General features: G+C 50.3%; 1 protein-coding gene and 1 long non-coding RNA gene across 2 annotated transcripts in view; both read right to left on the bottom strand.

Annotated features, from left to right (window-relative positions):
• LOC127462532 (zinc finger protein 665-like) overlaps positions 1–25,375 on the bottom strand; it is a 162,832-nt gene that overhangs the window by 8,217 nt on the left and 129,240 nt on the right. The window contains 1 exon segment of the mRNA XM_051771183.1: positions 12,149–13,317. Within this exon segment, the coding sequence (XP_051627143.1) occupies positions 12,149–13,317 (1,169 nt within the window).
• Positions 21,277–25,349, bottom strand: LOC127462522 (uncharacterized). The gene is made up of 3 exons (XR_007900467.1): positions 25,277–25,349; positions 23,686–23,769; positions 21,277–23,174 (listed from the first exon to the last, which is right to left on the bottom strand). It is a non-coding gene; the product is annotated as an uncharacterized LOC127462522 (long non-coding RNA).

Here is a 25,375-nt window from a genome sequence, read left to right as displayed (position 1 = left end):
AGGATATCCTATTTAATAAATTAGTGTACAAGAAAGCCAATGAAGACTGCCAGAAGGCTCTAAAAATGTTAAAAAACCCTACCCTACTTGAAATGATAGAAGCATGCAAGAATGTAGGGTCAGGGTCACACAAGGCCCGCTTGCTTGCTGCCGCCTTGACTGGTCCCAGTCTTGTTTCAACTGCGGACAAAAGGGACACATGAAAAAACATTGCCCTAAGCTAACAACAGCATCTGATGCCCCAAGACACTTTGTAGGAGATGTGGGAAGGGCCGCCATTGGTCCTCTCATTGTAGATCCCTTACAAATGTTAACGGCGAACTCCTTCTCCCAAGGAAATCACCCCATCTAAAGAGGAAGATTGAGGAGGAACAGCAAAGTGACTGGGAGAGATTCAAGGCCTGGAGGGACTTGTACGGAGCCTGAATGACAATAATTCACGGACTTTCACATTATTCCCCAATTTATTACTATGTTCATTGCACCCCTACAGCTATTCCTATGTTAATCCCCTTGGTTTATATTTTTCAGGGCTTGTCTGGACTTGCCCTCACGTTTTCCTGCCAAAAGTTGTTTACTCCCTTACTCTCCCCTAGTTTTCCCGCTCATCTCTCACTGACTGGCTGGTGGGTGCCGCAGTGCAGAATGAGCTCTCATTGGTCCCCTTGCCTAGATACTCCTAAGTTCTACCCATCTTTTCCGTGTTCCCCAATCCTGTTCTACCCTGAGGTGTCAATCCCATGCTCCACCCCCGTTATCAGACCTCCCCTTACCCAAACCTTCTATAAGTCCCTGTTCTCCTTAATAATTTGGCCATTGCACCCTGATCTTCTACTGTGTCAGAACCCTTTTGTGCAGTGTCACGTCCCTATTCCCTTTTCCCTCGGGCCATGGCAGATGGCCCCCAACTGCAAGGCACAGTAGAAGGTCTCTCACATTGAGAGAACTCCTGTGTGCTTGCTGGGGCTCAGGTGACACCAGGAGCAGTGTCCACCCTGCCAGTCCTCCTCAGCTGGACGGACAACTGTGGACCATTGGGTCGCACAAGTCAACGCACCGGAGAAGGTGAGCAGCTGGGGACATTCCACTTCCCACCCTGACACCCAAACCCATAAAAGGGAGGATTAATAACATCACGGACAATTGTTGAAGTCGTTGTAGTCACCACGGGACTCTCGTTGTCCACCTCCCAAAAGTTCGTCTACCGACGACTCAAAGACTTTATCATTGAACACGGTCACCCCCTGGATAAAAAATACGCTAAAGTGCTTGCTAAGTGGCTGGACCACAAGGGTCACATACTTGCAGAAAACACCTCTGTGGACCAGTGGCATTTGATAGGCTATGATCTGTGGCGAGCTAATGATAGGGGGGACTGGACTGCAAAAGAAGCACTGATTACCTGGAGACTAGTTCTGATGGTGCTACAGCACCAGATGATGAACCTGGACAGTGGTCTCCACGAAACCCAAGAAGTCACATACAAAACTGCTATCTGACAAAACAACAACTACCTTGGCACGCAAACTTCACCGGTCACAAGATGGTGGGGGGGAGAGAGAAACTGCATCACGGCACAAACAAAATGGCATCGGGAAGGAGGGAGGCGAGATGCACGAGGAGCGAAGGCGGGAAAAGCTGCCACGGGAAACGCCAGTGTGGGAAAGAAGGGGGTAGGTTCCCTCAGCACCACATCCTAGACCACCTCCGCCTGCATACATCAGGGACTCCTCCCCCAACACGCCCACACGTACGCCCGGCTCCGCCTCCTCCCTGGAAAGAACCCCCTCAGGGAGAGATGGGAAGTTAGGGGTGGGGCCAGGCCAAAGGTCAGGTCAAGTTTCCGAAAACATGGCCACACCCATAGGGCCCATTCCGCCGAGCCCTACCCCACCTACCAGTCACAAGACACTGACTCAGACTATTCGCAGCACTCCCCTGAGAGGCAGGCAAATCATCCGAACATCTGGAAGTCTTTCAGGGAAGAGGCTGCTCAAGCCAGCAACGTGGACTTCCTTAAGGCCTTTCCAATTTATTTAGAGGAGGGCAAGGCCCCGGAGTGGAGGCCTATCTCTTACCCAGTGCTGAAGGACATTAAAAAAGCTATCATTCAGTAGGGGCTAGGAGCGCCCTTCACGGTTGGCCTTTTGGAATCACTCTTTTTAGCATATAGACTAGTCCCATACGATATTTGTGCAGTTGTAAATGGACTATTTTCCACTGTACAATCATACATCTTTGAGATGGAGTGGAATTAATCACTACTTATGTCAATGAAAAGATGGAGCGGAGGGGAATAGCAGTGAGACAGGCTATAGACATGCTTTATGGTGAAAGGCATTATTCAAGTAGGGACGATTAGTCCAGAATTGATTTGAAATATTTGGATGTATCAAAAGAATTGGCTATGGAAGCAGTTAAAAGGGTAGCAGATGCATATGTTCAGACTCCCTCATTTGCGCCAATTAACGAAGGTCCAAAAGAACCTTTTGCGGACTTCATTACTAGATTAAAAGAGGCTATTAGCTGACAAGTCCAACAAAAGGAAAGTCAAGACATCCTCTTTAACAAATTGGTAATTGAAAAAGCAAATGAGGATTGTCAAAAAGCTCTCAAAATGTTGAAAAACCCCTCACTACTTGATATGATAGAGGCCTGTAAGAACATTGGCTCTGGGTCCCATAAAGCATGCCTATTAGACGCCGCTCTCACCGGATCCCAGTCCTGTTTTAACTGTGGTTTAAAAGGTCATTTCAAAAAACATTGCCTGGAGTTGATGACAGAACCTAATGTCCCAAAGACACTTTGCAGGAGGTGTGGGAAGGGCCGCCATTGGTCTGCCAGTTGTAGGTCCCTAACCAATATTAATGGTGAGCCTCTTCCCCCAAGGAAATGCCCAGGACTTAAAAGGAAAGTGACTTTTAGTTCGCTACCAGACCTTCGTCCGTGCTCTTGTGAGCTCTTGGGAAACAGGGGGCAGAGCACTCAGGGGGGTGTGAAGACACAAGCATCCCCTCAGCTGCACTCCATCCTGCGCCCGACACCGCGCCCAGCTACCCCGTAGTGTGGGAGCCCGCACCGGTTCTGGTCCCAGTTAGGCAGCAATACACCCTGTTGGAGTGGATTACTCTACCTGTCATTCACCCCTCAACCCATCTCAGTTCATAAGAACAGTTGGCCAGAGTTAGGTCATCTGCCAATGTATACTCAGAACAAACGTACTTATTAGTCTCTCACTTCTCGGCAATGGAAAGGGGCGTGATGGTAGTTCCAACCCTCCTAACAGGTCTTGCCAATGACAATATTGTTGTGCTCCCACCCATGCAGCTAGAAGATCGGTTCCCTGTCGCCAAGATGATCTCTACAGATGCCCTGACTTATGTGATGTCTAAGGATGAGGAAGAGAGGAGTGAGGCACTGAAGGAGGCCACCTGGGCAACCTCTCGACCTCTCTTGACGTCTTATTTATTTTTCAGCACTGAGACATCAGCAGAAAATTAAGGTGGAAGGGCTATTGGACACGTGACTATTCTGGTAGCGCGGGACTGGCCATCCAGTTGGCTGGCCCAGTCCACTGACACCTGTGTAAGTGGTGTAGGAGGTTTGCAGCATCCAGTCAGAAGCCGAGAAATACTGACATTATGTGGGCCAGAGGGCAGGTCTGCATCCCTTCAACTGTATGTCTTTAATATTCCAATAACATTGTGGGGACAGGACGCCATGGAACAATGGCAGCTGAGCTTGAGGACAAAGGAAAATTTTTAGGGGGGGTCACTGAGCAGGTGCAGCTGCCCAGACTTAACTGGAAAACTGAAACCCCTGTTTGGGTGGATCAGTGGCCCGTACCCAAAATGAAGTTGCAAATTTTAAATGAACTAGTTAATCAAGAATTGGCTAAAGGACACTTGGAGCCTTCCACCAGTCCCTGGAACACTCCAGTGTTTGTAATACAAAAATCCTCAGGTTCCTGGAGATTTCTCCAGGACCTGCGCAAAGTCAACGAAGTCCTGGAACCGATGGGAGCCCTCCAGCAGGGAATGCCTTCTCCATCCATGCTCCCTGTTGAATGGCCCCTAGTGGTAATTGATATAAAGGACTGTTTCTTTCATATCTACCTCAATCTGGCTGATTCGATCAAATTTGCGTTCTCAGTCCCAGCCATCAACGCTTGTGAACCCCATCGCAGGTTCCAATGGAGAGTGCTTCCCCAGGGGATGAAAAATTCCCCGACACTATGCCAGATGTTTGTGGCAAAAGTGTTAGAACCCATTAGACAAAAATTTCCACAGTCAATCATCTTCCATTATAAGGATGATGTACTGATCTGTGCCAAAACAGAATCGGCAGTCGAAAAGACTCTAAATTTGATGATTTCGGCTCTAAATTCCTGAGGATTGGAAGTATCCCCTGAAAAAGTGCAGAGGGAAGCACCCTGGAGTTACCTCGGACTCCAAATCACCTCTAAATCTATCAAACCTCAATCGGTTATGATTGATAAGGAAGTCTGAAATTTAAATGACCTCCAAAAACTATTGGGAGCGATCGATTGGATCTGACCAGTATTGGGGATCACAACTGGTGATTTGTACCCCCTATTCAAATTGCTAAAAGGAGATGCAGACTTGTCCTCCCCCAGAACTTTAACTCCTGACGCAGAAAAAGCCCTTTCCACAGTCGAGAAGAAAATATCAGAGAGACAAATAGGCAGAAAGATGGAGGGACTGCCATCCTCTTTAATTATTATCAGAGAGCACAAACAGCCACTGGCCATATTAGGCCAATTCTCAATGGACACTAAAGACTTCTGTTTGTGGGAATGGATATTCTTCCCACACCAATTCCCAAAAACAATCGTTACCCTAGCGGAAATGATTGGAAAATTGGTTTTCAAGGGATGCACCAGGTGTTTGAAACTCAGTGGAGAGGAGCCAAGTTGCACAGACCTCCCACTGACTTCTGAGCAGCTGGAACAACTGCTGCGGAATTCCATCAATTTCCAGATTGCCATCGGAGGCTACCCGGGAGGAATTAAATTTCACCTCCCGGCGTGCCAATTTTTACAGAGGTTAATTCTGATCCCGGTGAAACTGAAAATTATGCAATCAGAAATGCCAATAAAAGGTGCCAAAATGTTGTTTACCAATGGGTCTGGGAGAACCAGGAACGCTGTAATCGTGTGGCAAGAAAACAGTAATTAGCAAGAAGATATTTATAAAGCCCAAGGTTCTCCCCAAATCGTGGAGTTGTCAGCAGTTGTTCGCGCCTTCGAAATCTTCAAAGATGAAGCGATCAATATTATATCAGATTCAGCTTATGTTGTGGGCATTGTGAAAAGAATTGAAAACTCGTATTTGAAAGAAGTTTCAAATGAAAAGCTATTTGGTCTGCTAAAAAACTTGTTGTTTCTAATTCATTACAGAAATTTTGAATATTACATTGTCCACACAAGATCTCACACTACTCTACCAGGCCCTGTGGAGGAGGGAAACCAGACTGCTGATCATCTGGCAGGTATGGTTGTTACCCCTAATTTGTACCAATGGGCTAAAATTTCCCACGAATTTTTTCACCAAAATGCATGGTCACTGCAAAACCAATTTGTCCTGAAATTAGCACAGGCAAAAGAGATTCTAAAAGCGTGCCCTGACTGTCAAATGGTTGCTCCGTTAGTTCCAGAGGGAACTAATCCTAGAGGATTGACGTTGTTAGAGATTTGGCAGTCGGATGTCACGCACATACCTGAATTTGGAAAATTGAAATATATACATGTGTCCATTGACACATTTTCGAAGATGATTGTGGCCACTGCACATTCTGGTGAAAAAAGCAGAGACGTGAAGAGACATTTTTTATCAGCATTTGCCAGAATGGGAGTCCCGAAACAAATTAAAATGGACAACGGGCCTTCCTATGTCTCTGCAGATACAAAAAAGTTTTTTGAGGAATGGGGTGTACACCATACCACTGGGGTCCCACATAACCCCACAGGACAAGGTATAGTAGAAAGAGCCCACCAAAATATAAAAAATTTACTAAAGAAACAGTACAGGTATGATCCCCCCAAGAAAGATTGGAAAAAGTAATGTATGTTTTAAACTTTTTAAATTTGTTGGAGGAATCAGAAACTCACACAAACAGAAGTCCAACTGGTAAGCACTTTAACTCAGGTACAACACAGGATGTAAAAAAAGCGAAGGGGATGTATAAAGATCCTTCCTGAGAAGGTGCAAAGAGAGGCACCCTGGAGATATCCTGGACTCCAAATTAATGCAAAATCTATCAGACCACAATCAGTTGCAATTGACAAAAAAATTCAAAACCTAAATGATCTCCAGAAACTGTTGGGAGCAATTCACTGGATGCGTCCTGTGCTGGGAATCACAACCAGTGATTTACACCCCCTGTTTGAGTTATTAAAAGGAGATGGAGATCTGTCCTCCCCTAGATCCTTGACTATGGAAGCAGAAGAAGCCCTTTCCATAGCTGAGGAAAAAATATCTAGACACCAAGCAAACAGGAAGATGGAAGGACTTCTTCTTTAGTAATCATCAGAGAGACCCAGCAGCCGCTGGCCATTTTAGGCCAGTTCTCGGCTAATGACAGGGACTTCTACTTATGGGAATGGATATTCCTCCCACACTAGTTTCAAAAGACTATTGTGACTGTAGCAGAGATGATTGGCAAGCAAGATGATTTTCAAAGGGTGCATGAGAAGCTTAGAGCTCAATGGAAGTGAACCAGATCGTGTCTACCTCCCATTGACCTCTGAGCAGCTCGAACAACTGCTGCAAACCTCCATAGATTTCCAAATTGCCATTGGTGGATACCCGGGAGAGATAAAATTTCACCTCCCGGTGTGTCAGTTTATCCAAAGATTAATACAAATCCCATTGAAATTAAAGATTGTTCAATCAGAGGTTCCCATAAGGGGACTTTTCACCGATGGGTCCGGAAATGTGGTCCTTGTTTGGCTGGAGAATGACCATTGGCAGCAAGACATCCACAAGGTACAAGGTTCACCACAAATTGTGGAGCTTTCAGCAGTTTTGCGTGCTTTTAAAATCTTCCAAAATGAAGCAATCAGCATTGTGTCTGATTCGGCCTATGTTGTGGGCATTGTGAAAAGAACTGAAAACTCCTACCTGAAAGAAGTTTCAAACAGACGTTTGTTTGAATTACTAAATGAATTATTATCCTTGATCCACAGTAGAAGATTCGAATACTACATTGCACATACCCGGTCTCACACTGGACTACCAGGCCCTGTGGTGGAGGAGAACCAAATTGCCAATCAACTGGCAGGTATGGCTGCAATACCAAATTTGTATCAACAGGCAAAAATCTCTCATGAATTTTTTCACCAGAATGAGCGATTGCTACAGAAACAATTCGGTTTAAAGTTAAATCAAGCGAAAGAAATCTTAAAGGCATGCTCTGACTGTCAAACGGTTGCTCCACTCACCTCAGAAGGAACCAATCCCAGAGGGCTGGAGCTGTGGGAAATTTGGCAATTGGATGTTACACATGTGCTAGAACTCGGGAGACTAAAATATGTACACGTGTCCATTGACACATTTTCAAAAATGATCGTGGCCACCGCACATTCCGGTGAAAAGAGTAAAGACGTTAAGAAACATTTCCTATCTGCATCTGTGAGAATGGGGGTCCCAAAGCAAATAAAGACGGATAATGGCCCTTCCTATACGTCTACAGAAACCAAAAAGTTTTTTAGTGACTGGGGTATTCACCATACCACAGGGATTCCTCAAAACTCCACAGGGCAAGGTATTGTAGAGCATGCCCACCAAAATATAAAAAATTTATTAAGAAAACAAAAAAGGGGGAGTATGGGTATGGCTCCTCAGGAAAGATTGGAGAAAATTATGTACATCCTAAATTTTTTAAACATTTTGGAGGAATCTGACATGCCCATAAGCAGAAGTCCTGTAGAAAGACATTTTAAATACAGAGAATGCACAAGGTCCGAAAAAAGCAAAAATACTTTATAAAGATCCTTTGACTGACAAGTGGACAGGCCCCTTTCCCCTGATTACCTGGGGGAAAGGGTATGCCTGCATTTCCGCAGATACTGGACCCAAGTGTGTCCCAGCAAGACAAGTGAAAATCTTTCAAGGAACAACATGTGGACCACATACGTCATCTCCCTTGGTATCGGAATAATCCTCACAGCACCGGAACCCACACCAGCCGTTCCAGTTTGGGCATACCAGCGACCCGAGAACATCTGGGTGAAACTGTCGCAGAAAACCAAAAATGGGTGTTATATGTCTGTCTGTTAACAACGTCAATAACTTGTTCCAAACGTGTTTGGTTGGTCTTCCCCTCAATGATAATTTTAAAAATTATTTTGAGTCTCCCTCATATACTGAAGAAGAGCCTGTCGAATTTGAGACCCTAGGATCAGTAATTACAAATCAATGCTTCAAATTTGTGTCCCGGTCCACTTCCCAAATCGAGAAAAATGATGTTACCCCTTTTAAAGAATTATACAAAGATACTTTCCTGTGGTGCAACAACACTATACCAGAGATAATCACTATGAAATCAGTGGGCTCTAAGCCTAGGGAAAGTTCTTAATATTTGGAGAAACAGTGTGGATTGGAGTCTCTTTCTACCCCATTGGAGGGCCCTGCACCACAGGTCAAATTACCTTGTTCCATCCTCTCAAATTTAAATTAATTAATGAAAAACCCGCTACCCTGATTCGGCAGAAACGGGACTTTGAATTGATAAAAATGCAGAACCCTATTCTCAAAGATATTCTGAAAGCGAAATATCCTGCAGTAGGGCTGGAGGTGAAGCCTCTCACCCCCCGACCACCAAGTCTATATACCACTCCTAAGAAACCAGTTGTTACCACTAAAAAACTTACCACAACTCGGCCCCCTCTGAAAAGTGATTGGAGACTAGCCCGTGGCCAGTCCATTGAGACCTACGGGAAAGACTCTCTCAATTATCCTACCCCCCAGTCTCCCCTTAAATGGGCAAAAGAAGGTTCTTCAACCTCATCAAAAGTCTCTCTAATTCCCCCTGGAGTCTCGTACCCTCCAGCAGGAGTCCTCCCTATCCCAAAAATTCCTGAAGATTGCGACCCCAATATCGACCTTTGGTCTACTACTGGCAATTATTTTAGTTCCTTTATAATCGCAGGAATAGGTACTTCACATGCCCTCAATACCTTGATACACATGGGATGTTGGCTCTCAAAAGAGGCCAACATGACCAGCATCGCCCTAGAAGGTTTAGTTAGAGACACACAAAAATTAAAAGAGGTGTCCCTTCAAAACAGGGCCACAACAGATTTCCTATTATTAATGCATGGCCACGGATGTCAAGACTTTGAGGGAATGTGTTGTTTGAATTTTTCTGATCATTCTGAATCGGTATTCCAAAGTATTAACACATTGCATGCTCTGATTAATGACATTAAATTTTCCCCTAAAGTATTTACCGACGATTTATTCGACAAACTAGGCTCACCCAATTTACCCAACTGGGTTAAACAGATTCTATTAATATGTTTTGGAGTTTTGTTTACTCTCTTTGTGTTATTTGCAACAGTTCGTTTGGATACATGTCCAGAATAAAGACAAGTGCCAGAAATACTCAAACACACAAAATATCTTTTATTACAGTGAGAATAATAATAATAGTAATAAACTTAGCAAGAGGAATTAAAAACTAAAAAAGGATACAAAATAACTACCTTATCGGATGGCATTAAAACAAATACTACGAACAGCATTTAATACAGTATTAACTAGTGAAAAGGGATACCAAAAAGGATCTTAACACAATATTATGGATAACACGATATTGGTTAGTAAAAAGGGAAACTAAAGGAAAAATACTATAAACATAAAAGGGGAAATAAAGGAACACTAAAAGAATATTAAAAAGTTTATTCTCTCAGTTGCTTCCTATCAAAAAACTGTGCTTACCCACACAGACAGGCCAGGGCTGTCAGGATCTGCAGCAGCTGGTCGGTACCCATGCTTAGCGGGCGTCCCCGTGGAGCAACACAGTCTCGGTGGTAGGATGAGTATCGCTCAACTCAGCAGCTCCAACACCCCATTTTTATCAGTTCCACATTACACTACGTAGGGCCAGTACGCAGTATAAGGTGATGCCTGAGTGGCAGCCAAACACCGCCTGATCATTACCTCATGGCAGCAGTCTGCGCATGCCCTACTTGTAGGGCAAGGGGCGAGCGACCCCTGCCCACATAATCTTCCTCCCATCATCATCTTTCTCACCCCTATGGATGACCTCTACCATTGTGTTTCAAGGGTAGATGTCTCTATCTTGCAATATGTAGCAAAACCAAGGAAGAACTCTGCTCTGATAATAGGGAATATCAGGCTGACTTGCTAAAAAGCACAATGGACCTTACAATTAGCTTGTGCCATGAAGTTACATTGTACCATACTCTAGTTGGTTTCACATCCTAATATGATTCCTTTCTCACGCCTCTATGCTCCATTGATCATCTAATTCAAAAGTACCCCCCTTACATTATTATTAACCATTTGCTGTGTTATAGCTACATGTAAAAGACTTACACCAAAGACCATATTTCTGTCAATCCCTCAAGAAAACAAAAAAGGGGGAGATGTGGAGGAAAAAGAATCGGGATGGCAACGCTTCCAGGCATGGAGGGACCTGTATGGTGCTTGAAGAGATGACAGCCTATGGACTTTCACATTTATATCCCCGTTCTGAACCCCATTTAATGTATTTCCCCATATATCTCTGTATTAATCCCCTTGAAATGTATTGCGCAGAACTTGCCTGGACTTGCCCAGTTTTTCCTGCCAAAAGTTGCTTACTCCCTTGCTCTCCCCTGCTTTCCCACTCATCCCACGCTGACTGGTTGAGAAGTGCCGCAGTGCGGAGTGAGCTCCCATTGGTCCTTGACTCCCAACTCCTCCCAAGTTCCTCCCTCCTTTCCCTTTGTTCTCCTATCCTGTTATACCCTGAGCTGTTGTCAGAGACTGAAATGGTTAATGATTTATGCATTCTAGGAGACTGTTGCAGGCTTTTGACTTGCATGATACCTCTGATGAGCAGTCGGGCCCCTCCCTCCCTCCAGTGCTGAAGGTGTGAAGTCCTGAAAAGGCGGGAAGAGCCGAGCTTGCAGGCTTTTGACTGTTACACTGCACCTCTGATGGCCCATGAGAGCCCATCCCCCCCACCAGTCGGGAAAAGGGCGGGAACCAGGGCAGACACAGCAGCTCTTGGGCAGGGCCCAGGGAGAGGTTGGAGGCTCGAGGCATGGCCCGTGACACTGATCATGGATATGATAATTCATACCTTCTTGGAGTGTGGGGGCTTCCCTCCTTCACCCCCAGCAGATCAAGGCCACCACTTCAAGTGACAGACATGGAAGCTGCAACTATCAAGTTTCATCGCTGGACCCCGTGGGCGGTGACTATGGACATCTGTCCACTCTCAGCTTTTCTTTCCCTTACTCTCCCTTGCTCTTATCCTGCCTTTCTCTCCCCTATGCATTTTTCTCCTCCCCAGAAAGGTTATGACAGCACCCAAAAATGTTAACTTACCTATTGATTCAAAATTGTTAAAATAAATCTTATCAATATATGTTTTCATACACCGATTATTTAGTGTCGTTTCGCTTTAATCCACCCCAAAGGAATTTTTGATAAAACCTGGGTTACCCCCCCCCCCCTCTTTTCCTGGGGCGGGTCGTAACAGCTGTCCGTCTCATGCTCTGCCCCGGTTACCGAACGTCCCTCAGCTGAACCCTAGATAAGTCCCAGTCCTCCCTTAATAAAGGGGCCATTGCACCCCAACCTTCTATCTTGTCGGACCCTTCTGTGCAGTGTTACGTCCCTATTCCTTACGCCACTGGGCCATGGCATAGTTTACTTGGACATTCCAGGGGAGATGTCCTGCCACAGGTCTAAAGTCAAAAAATTTGCTCTTCCCAATGAATTTCCAATCTTAGTCTGTGTTCTGATGAATGTTCCTCCCCCTGCCTTCATCCAGATGCCTACAGGGAACCAGGAGGATGGAGACCACCTGCCAGATGTCTTCCCAATGTGTATCATCTGGAATGTGAGTCACCAGGTCTGTGCCCAATGTGGGTCACTGTGGATCATCCAACGTGGGTCCTCCGATGGGTGATGGAGTTGGAGCAGCAGATGAAGTTCTTCCCGCAGTCAAGGCGCTCACAGGGCTTCTCTTACTGGTGGGTCCATTGGTGTGTGGTCAAGTTAGAGCTCTGATTGAAGCTCTTCCCACACTTGTCACACTTGTAGGGCCTCTCCCCGCTGTGGATGCGCCGGTGCCTGACAAGGTGGGAGCTGCTGATGAAACTCTTCCCACACTCCTCACACTGGTAGGGCCTCTCCCCGGTGTGGATGCGTTGGTGGGTGATGAGCATGGAGTTGTCCTTGAAGCTCTTCCCACAGTCGGTGCAGCGGAAGGGCCTCTCCTCCCTGTGCATCCGCTGATGCCTGAGGAGATGTGAGCTGGTCAGAAACCTCTTCCCACATTCCAAGCACTTGTAGGGCCGTTCCCCAGTGTGAGTCTTCTGGTGCAAGATCAAGTAGGAGATGCAGCTAAAGCTCTTCCCACATTCCAAGCACTTGTAGGGCCGTTCCCCAGTGTGGATGCGCTGGTGGTTCTGGAGGGTGGACTTGTCGCTGAAGCTCTTCCCACATTCCAAGCACTTGTGGGGCCGTTCCCCTGTGTGGCTGCGCTGGTGGCCGATCAGGTGAGAGCTCCGCCTGAAGCTCTTCCCACATTCCAAGCACTTGTGGGGCCGTTCCCCGGTGTGGATGATCTGGTGTCCGATCAGGTGGGATCTCCGGCTGAAGATCTGCCCACATTCCAAGCATGTGTAGAGATGCTCACGGGTGTGGATGTTCCGGTGGCGGATCAGGCTGGACCTATGACTGAAGCTCTTCCCACATTCCCCACACGTGTAGGGCTGTTCTCCCGTGTGGATGTGCTGGTGGGTGAGGAGCACGGAGCTCCGGCTGTAGGTCTTCCCACATTCCAAGCATTTGTAGCGCTTCTCCCTGGTGGGAGGTTGCTCAAGGACCTCCTGGTCGCAGCTCTGGCTCAAGCTCCGGCCACCTTCCCGGCGCAGGGTGGGTCTTTCCTCCTCAGAGCACCCTGGGCTGGCTTTGGAGACCCTCCTCCTCGGGTACCTTCGTGGCTTTTCCTCCCCGCTGCCTTCCTGTGCCGTGGAGCCCTTCAAAACAGCCTCTCCCACCAGGCTCTGCCGGGGGGATTTGTCCTCCGGGCTCTCCGTCCTCAGCTCGGGGCCTGGGGCAGGAGGGAAGAAGGACAGGGAGGGGATTTGCCTCCGGCCCAGAGGGAAGGCCAAGGACATCCCCCCAACTCCGGCCCCGGCAGGACGGCGGCGGCAGCGGGGTTGTCCTGCAGCCGGGGGCGATGCTCAGCTGGGAGATACAGGACAAGACAGGGCAAAGGGGCACTGACTTCCTCCTCACCTGCCTGGGGGTCCTGGGGCATCTTTCTCTTCCTTGCAGCCTCCTCCTCCATCTGGCCAAGCTTTGGGTAGGAGAAATCCTGTTTTGGAGGGAAAAACAAAGTGTGAGTGCATTGGCTTGGGGGTTCCTCCTGCCCAAGTCCATCTCTAAAAGTCACAAGGAGTTCTGTGTCCATAATACGAGTGACCCAACTGCAAACCATGTTGGGCACAGACCTGCTGACCCACATTCCAGGTGATCCATGTTGGTAGTGCCTTGGGTTTGCCAGGTTTTGGTAGCAGGGGGACTCCAGGGCTGGGTTGTCTGAGCAGCTGCCAGAAACTTCCCCCATGTTCAGCAGAGCCAATTCCAGCTGGCTCCAGGATGGACCCACCGCTGGCCAAGGCCGAGCCCATCAGAGATGGCAGTGACACCTCAGGGAGAATGTATTGAAGGAGGAAAAAGTCCTTGTGCAGATGGAATTGGGTGCAGAGAAGAGCAGAGTGGGAACAGGGGAGAGGAACAGCTCTGCAGACCCCCAGGGCAGTGCAGAAGGAGGGGCAGGAGGTGCTCCAGGCACCAGGGCTGAGATTCCCCTGCAGCTCAAGGAGAAGCCCACAGAGCAGGGGAATGTCCAAAAAGAAGGATGTGAGCCCGTGGGAAGCCCGTGCTGGAGCAGAGTCCCTGCAGCTGCTGCGGCCCCAGAGACCTCAAAGGGTCTCACTCAGTAGCGCTGGTTATGGGGCCCCCACAGAGGGGGCTTGAGGCACAGGAATTGTCCATCCTGGCCCCAAGTCAGGTCCATGACTTTCTCTGAAAGTTGGAGAACAAAAATAGGATTCCACTTGGTTGTTCTTCAGGCAAGAAAAATAAGAAGTTTCCCAGGCTGTTGGTTAAACTGCAGGAGCTGGTTAGAGAGCACCAGTTCCTGGCAGCAGAGAGTGTTTCTGAGCAGCTCAAGAGCAGCTCAGCCCAGGGCTGTTCATCAAGGCTGAGGCCTGAGGAGCATTTCTCAGATCACAGGGAGGCCTGGGGGGGTGGGGATGCACCACCACACCTGGAAAGGTGTCGTCCCAAGGACTTGCACAGCCGGGAGGTGTTTTCAGTCCCAGGACCCCCCGGTCACCCCCCAAGGTGCTGGACGGCCCTTCAGACCCACCTGAGGCCACCCCCCCGTCTCTCCAAGAACCTGCAAGAGGGAAAGCAGCTGAGTCTAAAACAGTAAGTGTTCTCTCGAGCTCTAATGTCTCGTAGCTGCTTGCAAGCTTGTTTTGCTTTGTTTACTAAAATGTAGAAATAGTAAAAAGCTTTGCGAGTTGTGCTTGAGTTGTGAAACAGCCCCGGGCAGCCAACTCTGAAACAATAACGACTCAATGTGTCTCTCGAGTGTGTCATTATCGGCTTGTCGCAGCCCGGGGAACGAACGCGATGTTTGCGGCCAAGGCCGAGGCACAAACCCGTTGCGAGCCCGCCGAGGCCCAGCGGGAAGGAGGAGCCCGCGGGCAGCCGCTCCCTCAGCGGCCCCTGGGGAGGGGACACGGGGGGACACGGCGGGCCGAGCCCGCCAGACCCCGCTCCCCAGGGCCGCCGACACCGGCCCGCCCGGGGCAGGCCGAGCCCGCCAGACCCCGCTTCCCGCGGCGCCTCCCGCCCCCTCCGCCCGCAGCGAGCCCCGAGCCCCGGCAGGACCGAGCCCCGAGCCCCGAGCCCCGAGCCCCGGCAGGACCGAGCGCGGGTCCCACCTGCTCCAGCGCCGCCTCCGAGCTCCGCCGCCGCCTCAGCACCGTCCGGGCGCTGCCGCCGCTGCCCTGGCCCGGAAAACGAATGCGGGGGCAGTGTCCGCCCAATCCGACCAATCAGCGCGCGAGGGCGAGGAGTGACGGGAGAAGCAGCCAATCATGGCGGGACTCGAGCTCTGCCGCCGCCATTTTGTGGCGCGGCCCGGGCCGGGGGCAGGAACAGGGCATTGCCCCATCGCCGTCCCAAAGACCCGACTGGGGGACATTGATGGGGTTGGGAACGGCTCAGATCCGAGCAGGAGGATGAGAAGCCAAACGAATCCTAATAAAACACCTCCCCCCACCCCTCCCTCCTTCACGGACTTCACTTTATCCCCTATTCCCTCCCTCCGCTCCGCGGCACAGGGGAATGGGGGTCCCACCGCTGCTTCCCGCTCAGGGAGAGGAGTCCGTGTCTGCTCCGTCCAGCGTGGGGTACTTGGCACGGGAGACAGTCCCTCGGGGCAGGAGAGGGGCTGTGTGGGCAGTTTTGGGCACCAAAGGCAGCTCAGGTCGGGTCCCCGCTGCCCTGAAACTGCTGCTTGTGAGGCTCCTCCTGCGCTGGTTCGGGTGGTTCCTGTGACAGCGATTCCTGTCGCACACAGCTCAAATCATGGCTCACAGCAACGTGAGGCACATCCATTCCAATCTCCAGCCCTGGTCCTTTTGGGCACAGCTACGAGCTCTCGACCCCATTCCCCGTGAAGTGGAGAGGGGAGTGTGGGGCAGAGCGTGTGCTGGAAGCGGGGGAGGGCAGCTGGAAAGGAGGGGAGAGGGGAAAAAAGCAGGGGTGGGACCCCCCAAAGTGAGTGGGAGAGCAGACTGGGACCCCCGAAACTAAGCGCGGACGGTGCTGAAGATTGGGGGGCAATGAGAAAGGAGAAGGAGGCGGGGAGGGCGTAAAAGGGGAGTGGGACCTCCAAGCTGAATGTGGGGGGAGCTGAGGATTGGGGGACAATGGGAAAAACGGTGGGAGTGGGGGAAATAGGGGCAGCTGGGACCCCCAAACAAAACAGGAGAGTTTGTGGGAGAATCTGGGACCTGCAAATCAGGCGTAGGCTGGGCCGGGAGGATGATGGAAAAGGGATGGGGGGCAGGAAAGGGGTGATGGGATTCCTAAACTGAGCGGGAAGGGGGCTGAAACCCTGCAACTGAGCAGAGCAGAAGGAGAGGAAATATCCCTAAACCAAGCTGGGGGGAAGCTGGGGATTAAGGGGATGATGGGAAAGGGTGAGGAGAGAGGAAAAAAGGTGAGTTGGAAACACCTGGAATTGGGATAAACATAAAGAAATTGAATAAAGACATGTAAACCCCCATCACTTTACAGGGATTTGGGGTTTGGGGGAATATTCAGGAGGATTTTGTGGTTCTGAGAGGGTTTGGGGGAGTTTTCTCCATCCCTTTGCTCCCAGAAGTTGAGAGGGATCGATCTGTTGCCACAAAATGACTCAATGCCACTGAAATTGCCTCAGTCCCACCTCAGAATATCTTGACCCCCACCTCAAAATGACTGAATCCCACCCTAAAAGTACTTGGTCCCACAGCTGCCTCTAAACCCCTGGGAGGGTGGGATGGCAACTGGGAGGTGTGAGATGGGGACTGGGAAAGCTGGGATGGGGTCTGGTAGGAGACAGCTAAAGGTTGGGGATGAAGAGGCCGGGGGGGGGACCCCGTTCCTGAGGGGGTTTCAGGGTATCCCTCTGAAGTTCTGAGGCCTGAACAACAGGCCCTGAGCCAGAGCTGATCTCTAGATGAACCTTCCGACCTACTGTTATATATAGTCATGTATCTGCTTATTAGCCAAAATCCTACGTAATCCTTAGTAAAATACGTAATACTAAACATGACAGTAAGATATATTGGTATCTACTTGTAGTGGTTTGGACTTTGTTTTCTCCCAGAGGCTAAGAAAAGTGGTAGACCCCAAGGGGTGGAAACCCCTGGAAGTTTTGGAGTTCTGCCCAATGGGCGCTCCTGCAAAAATATAAACATATCACAACCTCACCAGAAGAGATGAGTTGTAGTTTTTGGTTGTTGAGGAGAGGTGGCCATGTTGTGAGCCACGAGGAAGGGGCTCTGAGCCCCTTGGGCCCTCTGGGGCCCCCCAGCCCCTGGTGGGGGGGGGGACTGCAAAGACCTGGAACAGTGCTAGACTGGACTAAGTGTCTGTAGTTAAGCCGGGAGATGTTTTCTCCATGGGCGCAGAGCAGCAGCCAGCACTGACCAGAGAAACAGTGGCAGAGAGCCAGGAGAGATAAGGACCTGAACCGGAGAAGTAACAGAGACATGCAGCACCAGAGAAAGGACTCCTGGAAGGAGAGCTGGGAGAAAGAGAGCCAGCAGCCTGAGAGAGTTCTGGGGGTAAGACTGTACCAGCCCCCCAAAACTCCTTTGAGATCCCTCTGAGAAGAGAGGGAGATGGACTCCTATTAAGGAGAAGAGTTTTAGACATGCAGCATCGGAGAGAGAGAGGAGCTGAGAAGCTCAGAGCGTCCCGGAGCTGGACCGGGACGGCCAGATGGAATGCGGGGGGAGTTGACCTTGGCTCCCCCCCTTGCACTGCTGCCACGGTGGCAGCCTGAGGCAGGGCACAGAGGCCCTGCAAGCTTGAATCTCCTGGAGATACCAGACCGTCACGAAGACCCCCCTGTGTCTTCGTGATATGACCGTGGTGAAACGACCTTGTCTGGGGTGAACGTAGCCCACGGAAGACCCCTTTGCCTGCGTCAAGGGGGCCGAGGGAGCTTGGAGGCCTCCCTCGTGAGTGCTGGCAGAAATCCAGCTATCAGCTGCTGCATGTGGAGAAGACAGACAGAACCTGCGGCCTTAGAAGATGCTGCTGCTTAAGGACTGGAAGGGATCTGTCCTTCTTTCCCTCCTGGACTTTTATTTGGAGGGGAGAAGAGATCTGATTCACTGTAAATACTATATGTCATGGTAGAGATAGTTGTGATCGTGTGTATAATGTGATATGGTATTTATTTGTACAGTCATTGTAATATATTCCCTTTCCCCCACTTTGAGTCTGGTGTGTTTTGTCTGGAAAAACCCATCTCACATTAGGTTGAGATGTGGGAGGGGGAATGGAGCTAAGGAATTGGATTTTGGGGCTATCTCAAACCATGACACTACTTAATTAGTGAAGATTTGTATTTTTTATTAATGTATCTATCTTTCTGTATTTAGAGACTGGTCAAGGCCATGGAAGTAAATAACTGGCCTTATTGGACAGTAGTTGGTCCAAACTGACTCCCTCGATTTTCCTCTGAGTCCTGGCCAGGCTTTGAGTGAAAACTAAGGAGAGAAGAAAGCCAGACATTTTCCACACTAAGCCATGATGTAAGCTTGCTTGTTTGACAATATAAAAGCTGGACCCTCTCACAGCGAGGACAAAGGCCTCACCTGGGAGTGGATGCACTGCGTAGAATTTCCCAGTTTCCAGGCTGGTTCTCTGGCCCTTCACTGTGACCGGGGCTCCCCAGTTGATGGTAATGCATTAAATGGGGTAACTGCTGATGTATCTTTCTTAATCACTATAGACACTCTTTGTAGCAATGATTAGGTGCATTGCTAAGCTTATCCTTTTATAATTCTTGGCTTCTTTTGTAATTCTTTGCTGTTTTGCACTATAGTACATTTATAGACTTATTCTTTAAAGTTGGTGTCTGTGTTTCTTGTGCTGATCCTCGTCCCCAGTGGCAAAACGAGCTGAATGTTGGGGATGATGAGACCAGGAGGGACCTCTTTCCTGAAGGGATTTTGGGGTATCACTCCTTCCTGAGGAAGTTTTGGGATACCCTTTAGTACTGAGGGAGTTTTTGGGGTGCCCCCAATCCTGAGAGGGCTACTGGGAGATTTGAGTGGGAACACATGGCTCCAGCACTTGGAGTTGGGCACCATAAGGAGGGACACAAGAAGCCTGTTATGGAGATGATCCTGCTGCTTGCTGCTGATTTTGGGGGCTAGAAACGTCTTTTGGGGTTCCCCCTCCTCATTCTCAGGGGCTGAGGTGAACCTATGCCCACATAGTGGGTGTAGGGAACTGAGATTATGACCCTGGGAGAAACTTAGAAGGGGAACTTGGCAGGATAAACGTGGACATGGTGAGATGTGTCCCTGTGTGTGGGTGTAGCAGTTTTAGTATAGAATCATGGAATCATAGAATCAGCTGGGTTGGAAGGGACCTCTGAGATCATCAAGTCCAACCCTTGATCCAACCCTGCCATGGTTCCCAGACCATGGCACTGATGCCACATCCAGTCTTATCTTAAACACCTCCAGGGACGGAGAATCCACCACTTCCCTGGGCAGCCCATTCCAATGTCTGATCACCCTCTCTGGAAAGAATTTCTTCCTAATATCCAACCTAAATCTCCCCTGGCACAGCTTAAGACCATACCCTCTTATCTTACTAATAGCTGCCTGGGAGAAGAGACCAACCCCCCCCGGCTACAACCTCCTGTCAGGGAGTTGCAGAGAGTGAGGAGGTCTCCCCCGAGCCTCCTCTTCCCCAGCTCCCTCAGCCTCCACTTGTGCTCCAGTCCCTTCCCCAGCCTTGTTGCGCTTCTCAGCACCTGCTCCAGCCCCTCCATGGCCTTCCTGAGCTGAGGGCCCAGAGCTGGACACAGCACTCCAGGGGTGGCCTCACCAGCGCTCAGTCCAGGGGAAGAATCACTTCCCTGCTCCTGCTGCCACACTGTTCCTGATCCAGGCCAGGATCCACTGGCCCTCTTGGCCACCTGGGCACACTCTGGCTCATGTTCAGCTGCTGTCAATCCACACTCCCAGCTCCCTTTCTGCCTGGCTGCTCTCCAGCCACTCTGTCCCCAGCCCGGGGGGCTGCCGGGGGTTGTTGTGGCCAAAGGACAAGACCCGGCACTTGGCCTTGTTGAACCTCATCCCGTCAGAATCAGCCCAACTCTCCAGCATGTCCAGGTCCCTCTGCAGAGCCCTCCTGCCTTCCAGCACATCAACACACCCCCCAGCTTGGTGTCATCTGCAAATTTGCTGATGGTGGACTCAATTCCCTCATCTAAATCATCAATAAAGATATTAAATAGAACTGGGCCCAGCACTGATCCCCGGGGACACCACTAGTGACCGGATCCCAACTGGATGCAGCTCCATCCCCACCACTCCCTGGGCCCTTAACCCAGCAGAGTGCCCCTGTCCAAGCCTTGGCTGCAGCTTTTCCAGGAGTGTGCCATGGAAAACAGTGTCCAAGGCTGTGCTGCAGTCCGCGTAGACACATCCACAGCCTTCCCCTCATCCACCAAGTGGGTCACTTCGTCATAAAAGGAGATCAGGGTGATCAGACAGGACCTGCCCCTCCTAAACCTGTGCTGGCTGGGTCTGATCCCTTCCTGGCAACCAGCTCGAAACCAGGGAAGTGCCCTGGTGTGTTCCCAGAATTCCATTCTATTCCTTACGTAAGCAGAGGTATCAATACAAGGGGGAGGAAATCGGCTGGCCAGACGTCTTCTGGCCAGGTTGGAGAGAAGGGGCAGCTTCGCTGAGCTCCTGTGAGGGGCTGTGGGGCCTCGCAGGCCTCGGGAGGTGGTTGCTTCGTCCCGACTCGTAGGGGAAGTCTGTTGGCACAGTTCTGCTTTCTCAAGGGAAGTATTAAGATTCTTTTTGCTTGCTGGCTCTCTATTAGCCATGTATATTTGGGTATATCTGTTTTTCATTTTTTTGGGGTTCTCTTTTCTTCTATGTGTATAGGTTTTTGTAACTGCAATTCAGTGTAAATATATAAATATTGCTTTAGTTCAGTTTATTTTGGGTCCTTTGGGGGTTTTTTCCCTTTTCCCTTCTGTCTCCTTTACCCAATGTAGGGGGGGAAGACGTTTGCTGTAGTTCGGGGACATTGGCTGGGAAACTTTGGGTTATCTTGGTTTGTTTTGGTACAGTGTCTGGGAATGTTTGGGAACATTACCGGGAAAGCTGCCAAGAGCACTTTGTTTATATAAACATGGCCCTTAGTTTTGCATAGATTAGGATGTTGGTTAGCAAAACAGACAAATGCTACTAGTCAGGCTGTTGCAGATTTATTGACCAATGCTCAGTCAGTAAGACAAGTTACTTTGAAAAACAGAGCTGCTATTGACTTTTTGCTTTTAGCACAGGGACAAGATGGGAAGGATTTGATGGAATGTGTTGCATGAACTTGAGTGACAAATCAACCTCCATTCACAAAAGCTTTACAACAGTTACAGGACCTAACAAAGAAACTGATGGTGAACAACAGATGGAACCCCTCTGAAGGATGGGATTGGACTTTGGGATTAGGGCCATGGGTGAAAAAGATTTCAAGCCTTGGTGGTACAAGTCCATACAGCTTTAACTTAAGTTCCTTAGAAAATAAAGAAGAGGGAGATGTAGGGAACCAAGATTACAGGACCCTGGCAGAAACTTAAGGGGAACTTGGCAAGATAAAAGTGGACGTGGTGAGATGTGTCTTTGTGTGGGGAAAAGTGCTTGGGAGTATTTTTCTCATGGGCAGTGAATGCTTAACTAAAAAGTAGATCTAGAGAAGAGTTACTAACAGGAATTTACTGCTGCTGTAACGGGGTATATAAACCGTGAAAGAACTGTAATAAAGGATTCCATTACACCTCATGGCATCTCTGCCCGAGATGTCACGGACGCCCACCCGGCTACACCCTCCTGTCAGGGAGTTGTAGAGACTGAGGAGGTCTCCCCCGAGCATCCTCTTCTCCAGCTCCTTCAGCCTCTCCTCACACCACCTGTGCTCCAGTTCCTTCCTCAGCCTCGTTGCTCTTCTCTGCACCTGCTCCAGCCCCTCCATGGCCTTCCTGAGCTGAGGGCCCAGAGCTGGACACAGCACTCCAGGGGTGGCCTCACCAGCGCTCAGTCCAGGGGAAGAATCACTTCCCTGCTCCTGCTGCCACACTCTTCCTCAGCCAGGCCAGGATCCATTGGTCTTCTTGGCCACCTGGGCACACTCTGGCTCATGTTCAGCTTCCTGTCAATCCACACTCCCAGCTCCCTTTCTGCCTGGCTGCTCTCCAGCCATTCTGTCCTAGCCTGGAGCTGCCGGGGCTTGTTGGGTCCAAAGGGCAGGTCCTGGCATTTGGCCTTGTTGAACCTCATCCCGTTGTAATCAGCCCAACTCTCCAGCATGTCCAGGTCCCTCTGCAGAGCCCTCCTGCCTTCCAGCAGATGAACATTTCCCCCCCAACTTAGTGTCATCTGCAAATTTGCTGATGGTGGACTCAATTCCCTCATCTAAATCATCAATAAAGATATTAAATAGAATGTCCCTAGGGGACACCACTGGTGACCAGATCCCAACGGGATCAGCACTGTTCCCCTGCGTGCCGTTGCTCATGCAGGAAAAGACATGAACTGCTCCAAAACCTCTTCCCACACTCGGGACACTTGCAGGGCCGTTCCCCCGTGTGCGTCTGCTGATGGACGAGGAGATGGGAGCTGGTCTGGAACCTCTTCCCACACTTGGGACACTTGTAGGGCCGTTCCCCACTGTGGATCTTCTGGTGGCAGATGAGGTTGGACCTGACGCTGAAGCTCTTCCCACACTCAGGGCACTTATAGGGTCGGTGCTGGTGGGTGATGCGTTAGAAGCAGTCACTGAAGCTCTTCCCACATTTCCCACACGTGTAGGGCCGTTCCCCCATGTGGATCATTTGGTGGTGGATCAGGTGTGAGCCCAAGCTGAAGCTCTCCCCACATTTCTGACACTTGTAGGGCTTCTCCCCCGTGTGCAGACGCTGGTGGGTGATGAGGCAGGAGTTCCAACTGAAGCTCTTCCACATTCCAAGCACTTGTAGGGCTGTTCCTCAGTGTGCAGGGATTGGTGGGTGCAAAGCTTGGAGCTCTGGTTGAAGCTCTTCCACAATTTCAATCACACCGGCCCCTCCTCAGTGTGTACCTGTTGGTGGTAGAAGAGGTGAGAGATCTGGGCGAAGCTCTTCCGACACTCCAAGCACCTGTAAGGCTTCTCTCTGGGGTGAAACTGAATGTGGACCATCAGGTCAGGGCTCTGGATGAAGGTCCGTCCGCCTTCCCGGCGCAGGGTGGGTCTTTCCTCCTCAGAGCACCCTGGGCTGGCTTTGGAGCCCCTCCTCCTGGGAGATCTCCGTGGCTTTCCCTCCCCGCTGCCTTCCTGTGCCGTGGAGCCCTTCAAAACGGCCTCTCCCACCAGGCTCTGCCGGGGGGATTTGTCCTCCGGGCTCTCCGTCCTCAGCTCGGGGCCTGGGGCAGGAGGGAAGAAGGACAGGGAGGGGATTTGCCTCCGGCCCAGAGGGAAGGCCAAGGACATCCCCCCAACTCCGGCCCCGGCAGGACGGCGGCGGCAGCGGGGTTGTCCTGCAGCCGGGGGCGATGCTCAGCTGGGAGATACAGGACAAGACAGGGCAAAGGGGCACTGACTTCCTCCTCACCTGCCTGGGGGTCCCGGGGCATCTTCCTCTTCCTCGTAGCCTTCTCCTCCATCCAGCCAAAGTTTGGGAAGGAGAAATGCTGGTCTAGGGGGGAAAACAAGGTGTGAGTGCGTTGGGTTGGGAGTTCGTTCTACCAAAGTCCATCTCTAGAAGCACCGAGCATCTTGTGTCTGTAAAAACCTCCAAAAGACCAAGATTCATCCCATAAAAACACAAACCCATGAAGACTCTGCCTTAAAAAACCCTCCCAGGAGTTTCCCTTCTCCAGTGTCTCAACTTTGGCGTTCTGGGGTTCCCCCCTGTCCAGGCTCCTGGTGGTCCCGTGCACATTGAGGGTACCCCCTGTCCAGAGTCACCACCCTCTCCGGGCTTCTGGGGGTCCCAGGAATCCCAGGATCGCCCCCTCTCCAGTCTCCTCACTTTGGGTCCCTGGGCTTTCCCCCCTCTCCACGGTGCTGCTCAGGGATACAGGGAAGTTTGGAAGTCCCAGGGGTCCCTTCTCCCCTCTCTCTCTGCTTGGAGGTACCGGGTTCCCAAGGTCCCCCCTCTCCTGGGTCCCACCTTCCTCGGGCTCCACTTTCAGGCTCCCGAGGTCCCCCTCCAGGCTGCCGGGGGTCCCCCAGCTCCGCTCTCGCCCCGCTCCGCTCTCCCCACTCCAGGGGTTCCTCCCCCCCACCCCCGGCTCTCCCGAGGGGTCCCCAAACCTGCTGGGTCGTGTCCGTCCGTCTGAGGCTATATATCATGTTGTAAATTGAAGAACAGATCATGTTACGAATAGTGCAATAGGAAAAAACGTTAAGGAGTATTGGTCTATTTTAAGGCTAAAAGGGATTTTGAAGTTCGCAATAAATTTTCATTCTCAATAGAAAGTGGTGTTTTCCATATTTAAGTAGATGGAGAGGATTATGGGAATTAGACTAACTATGAAGGAAGTTTTAACAGTGTGTATGATGGTTGTTGGGGAGTTTAGATAGTTTTTGGATAGGAGGGGGAGTAGGATGGGTATAGAGAGGGTAGCCAGGGTCAAGAATATAGAGGTGTTGAGGATTAATGGGAAGTCCATTACTTTTACTTGGACTTGCACCAAGATGAATGGCTCCTAAGACCAGTGGATTGCTATTATCCTTTAAAAGTAAGGGGGCTGAGGTCTTAGGCTCAGATGCAAGAGTTAGCAGTTCTTGTTGGTTAAACCTCCCCTCGGCAGGCAAGAAGAGTTTAACTTCTCTTTTTAGGATCACAGTCTAATGTTTGGTTTAAAACTATGCTTGCATGTGGGAATTCCTGAGATTAGCTCTGGTTTTAGGATGAGGAGGAGGGAGGGTAGGATGTGAAGTGTTATAAGGAGGACACCCCCGGTACCGGGGGACAGCGGAGGCGGCGGGGCCTGACCCGGGATCACCGACACCCACCGCGGGGGGGACCCGCATCCCCCCGCCCAGCGCCGGGAACCCACCCCGGGACCCCCAAAAACACCTCCCGGGGATCCTCGATATCCCCTCGAGGAGCATTTGGGGCTCAGCTTTGGGGTCCTGCAAGATCCAAACATTCACCCCCCTACCCGCCATGAACAAAAAACAACGAACCAACCAACCAAGATTTTTGGGACGAGCTCCTTCTGGCCAGGAACGTGCGGGACGGGGCGGGGCGATCCTCTCTCGTTTCCTTTTCCTCCTTTATCCCCTCCCGTTCC

This window comes from Manacus candei, unplaced genomic scaffold, assembly GCF_025592945.1.
Source record: "Manacus candei isolate 608988 ecotype Guabito, Panama unplaced genomic scaffold, ASM2559294v1 h1tg000129l, whole genome shotgun sequence".
Classification (NCBI taxonomy): Eukaryota; Metazoa; Chordata; class Aves; order Passeriformes; family Pipridae; genus Manacus; species Manacus candei.
The sequence above is the reverse complement of the archived record's forward strand: the minus strand, read 5'-3'. Positions and strand labels throughout refer to the sequence as shown.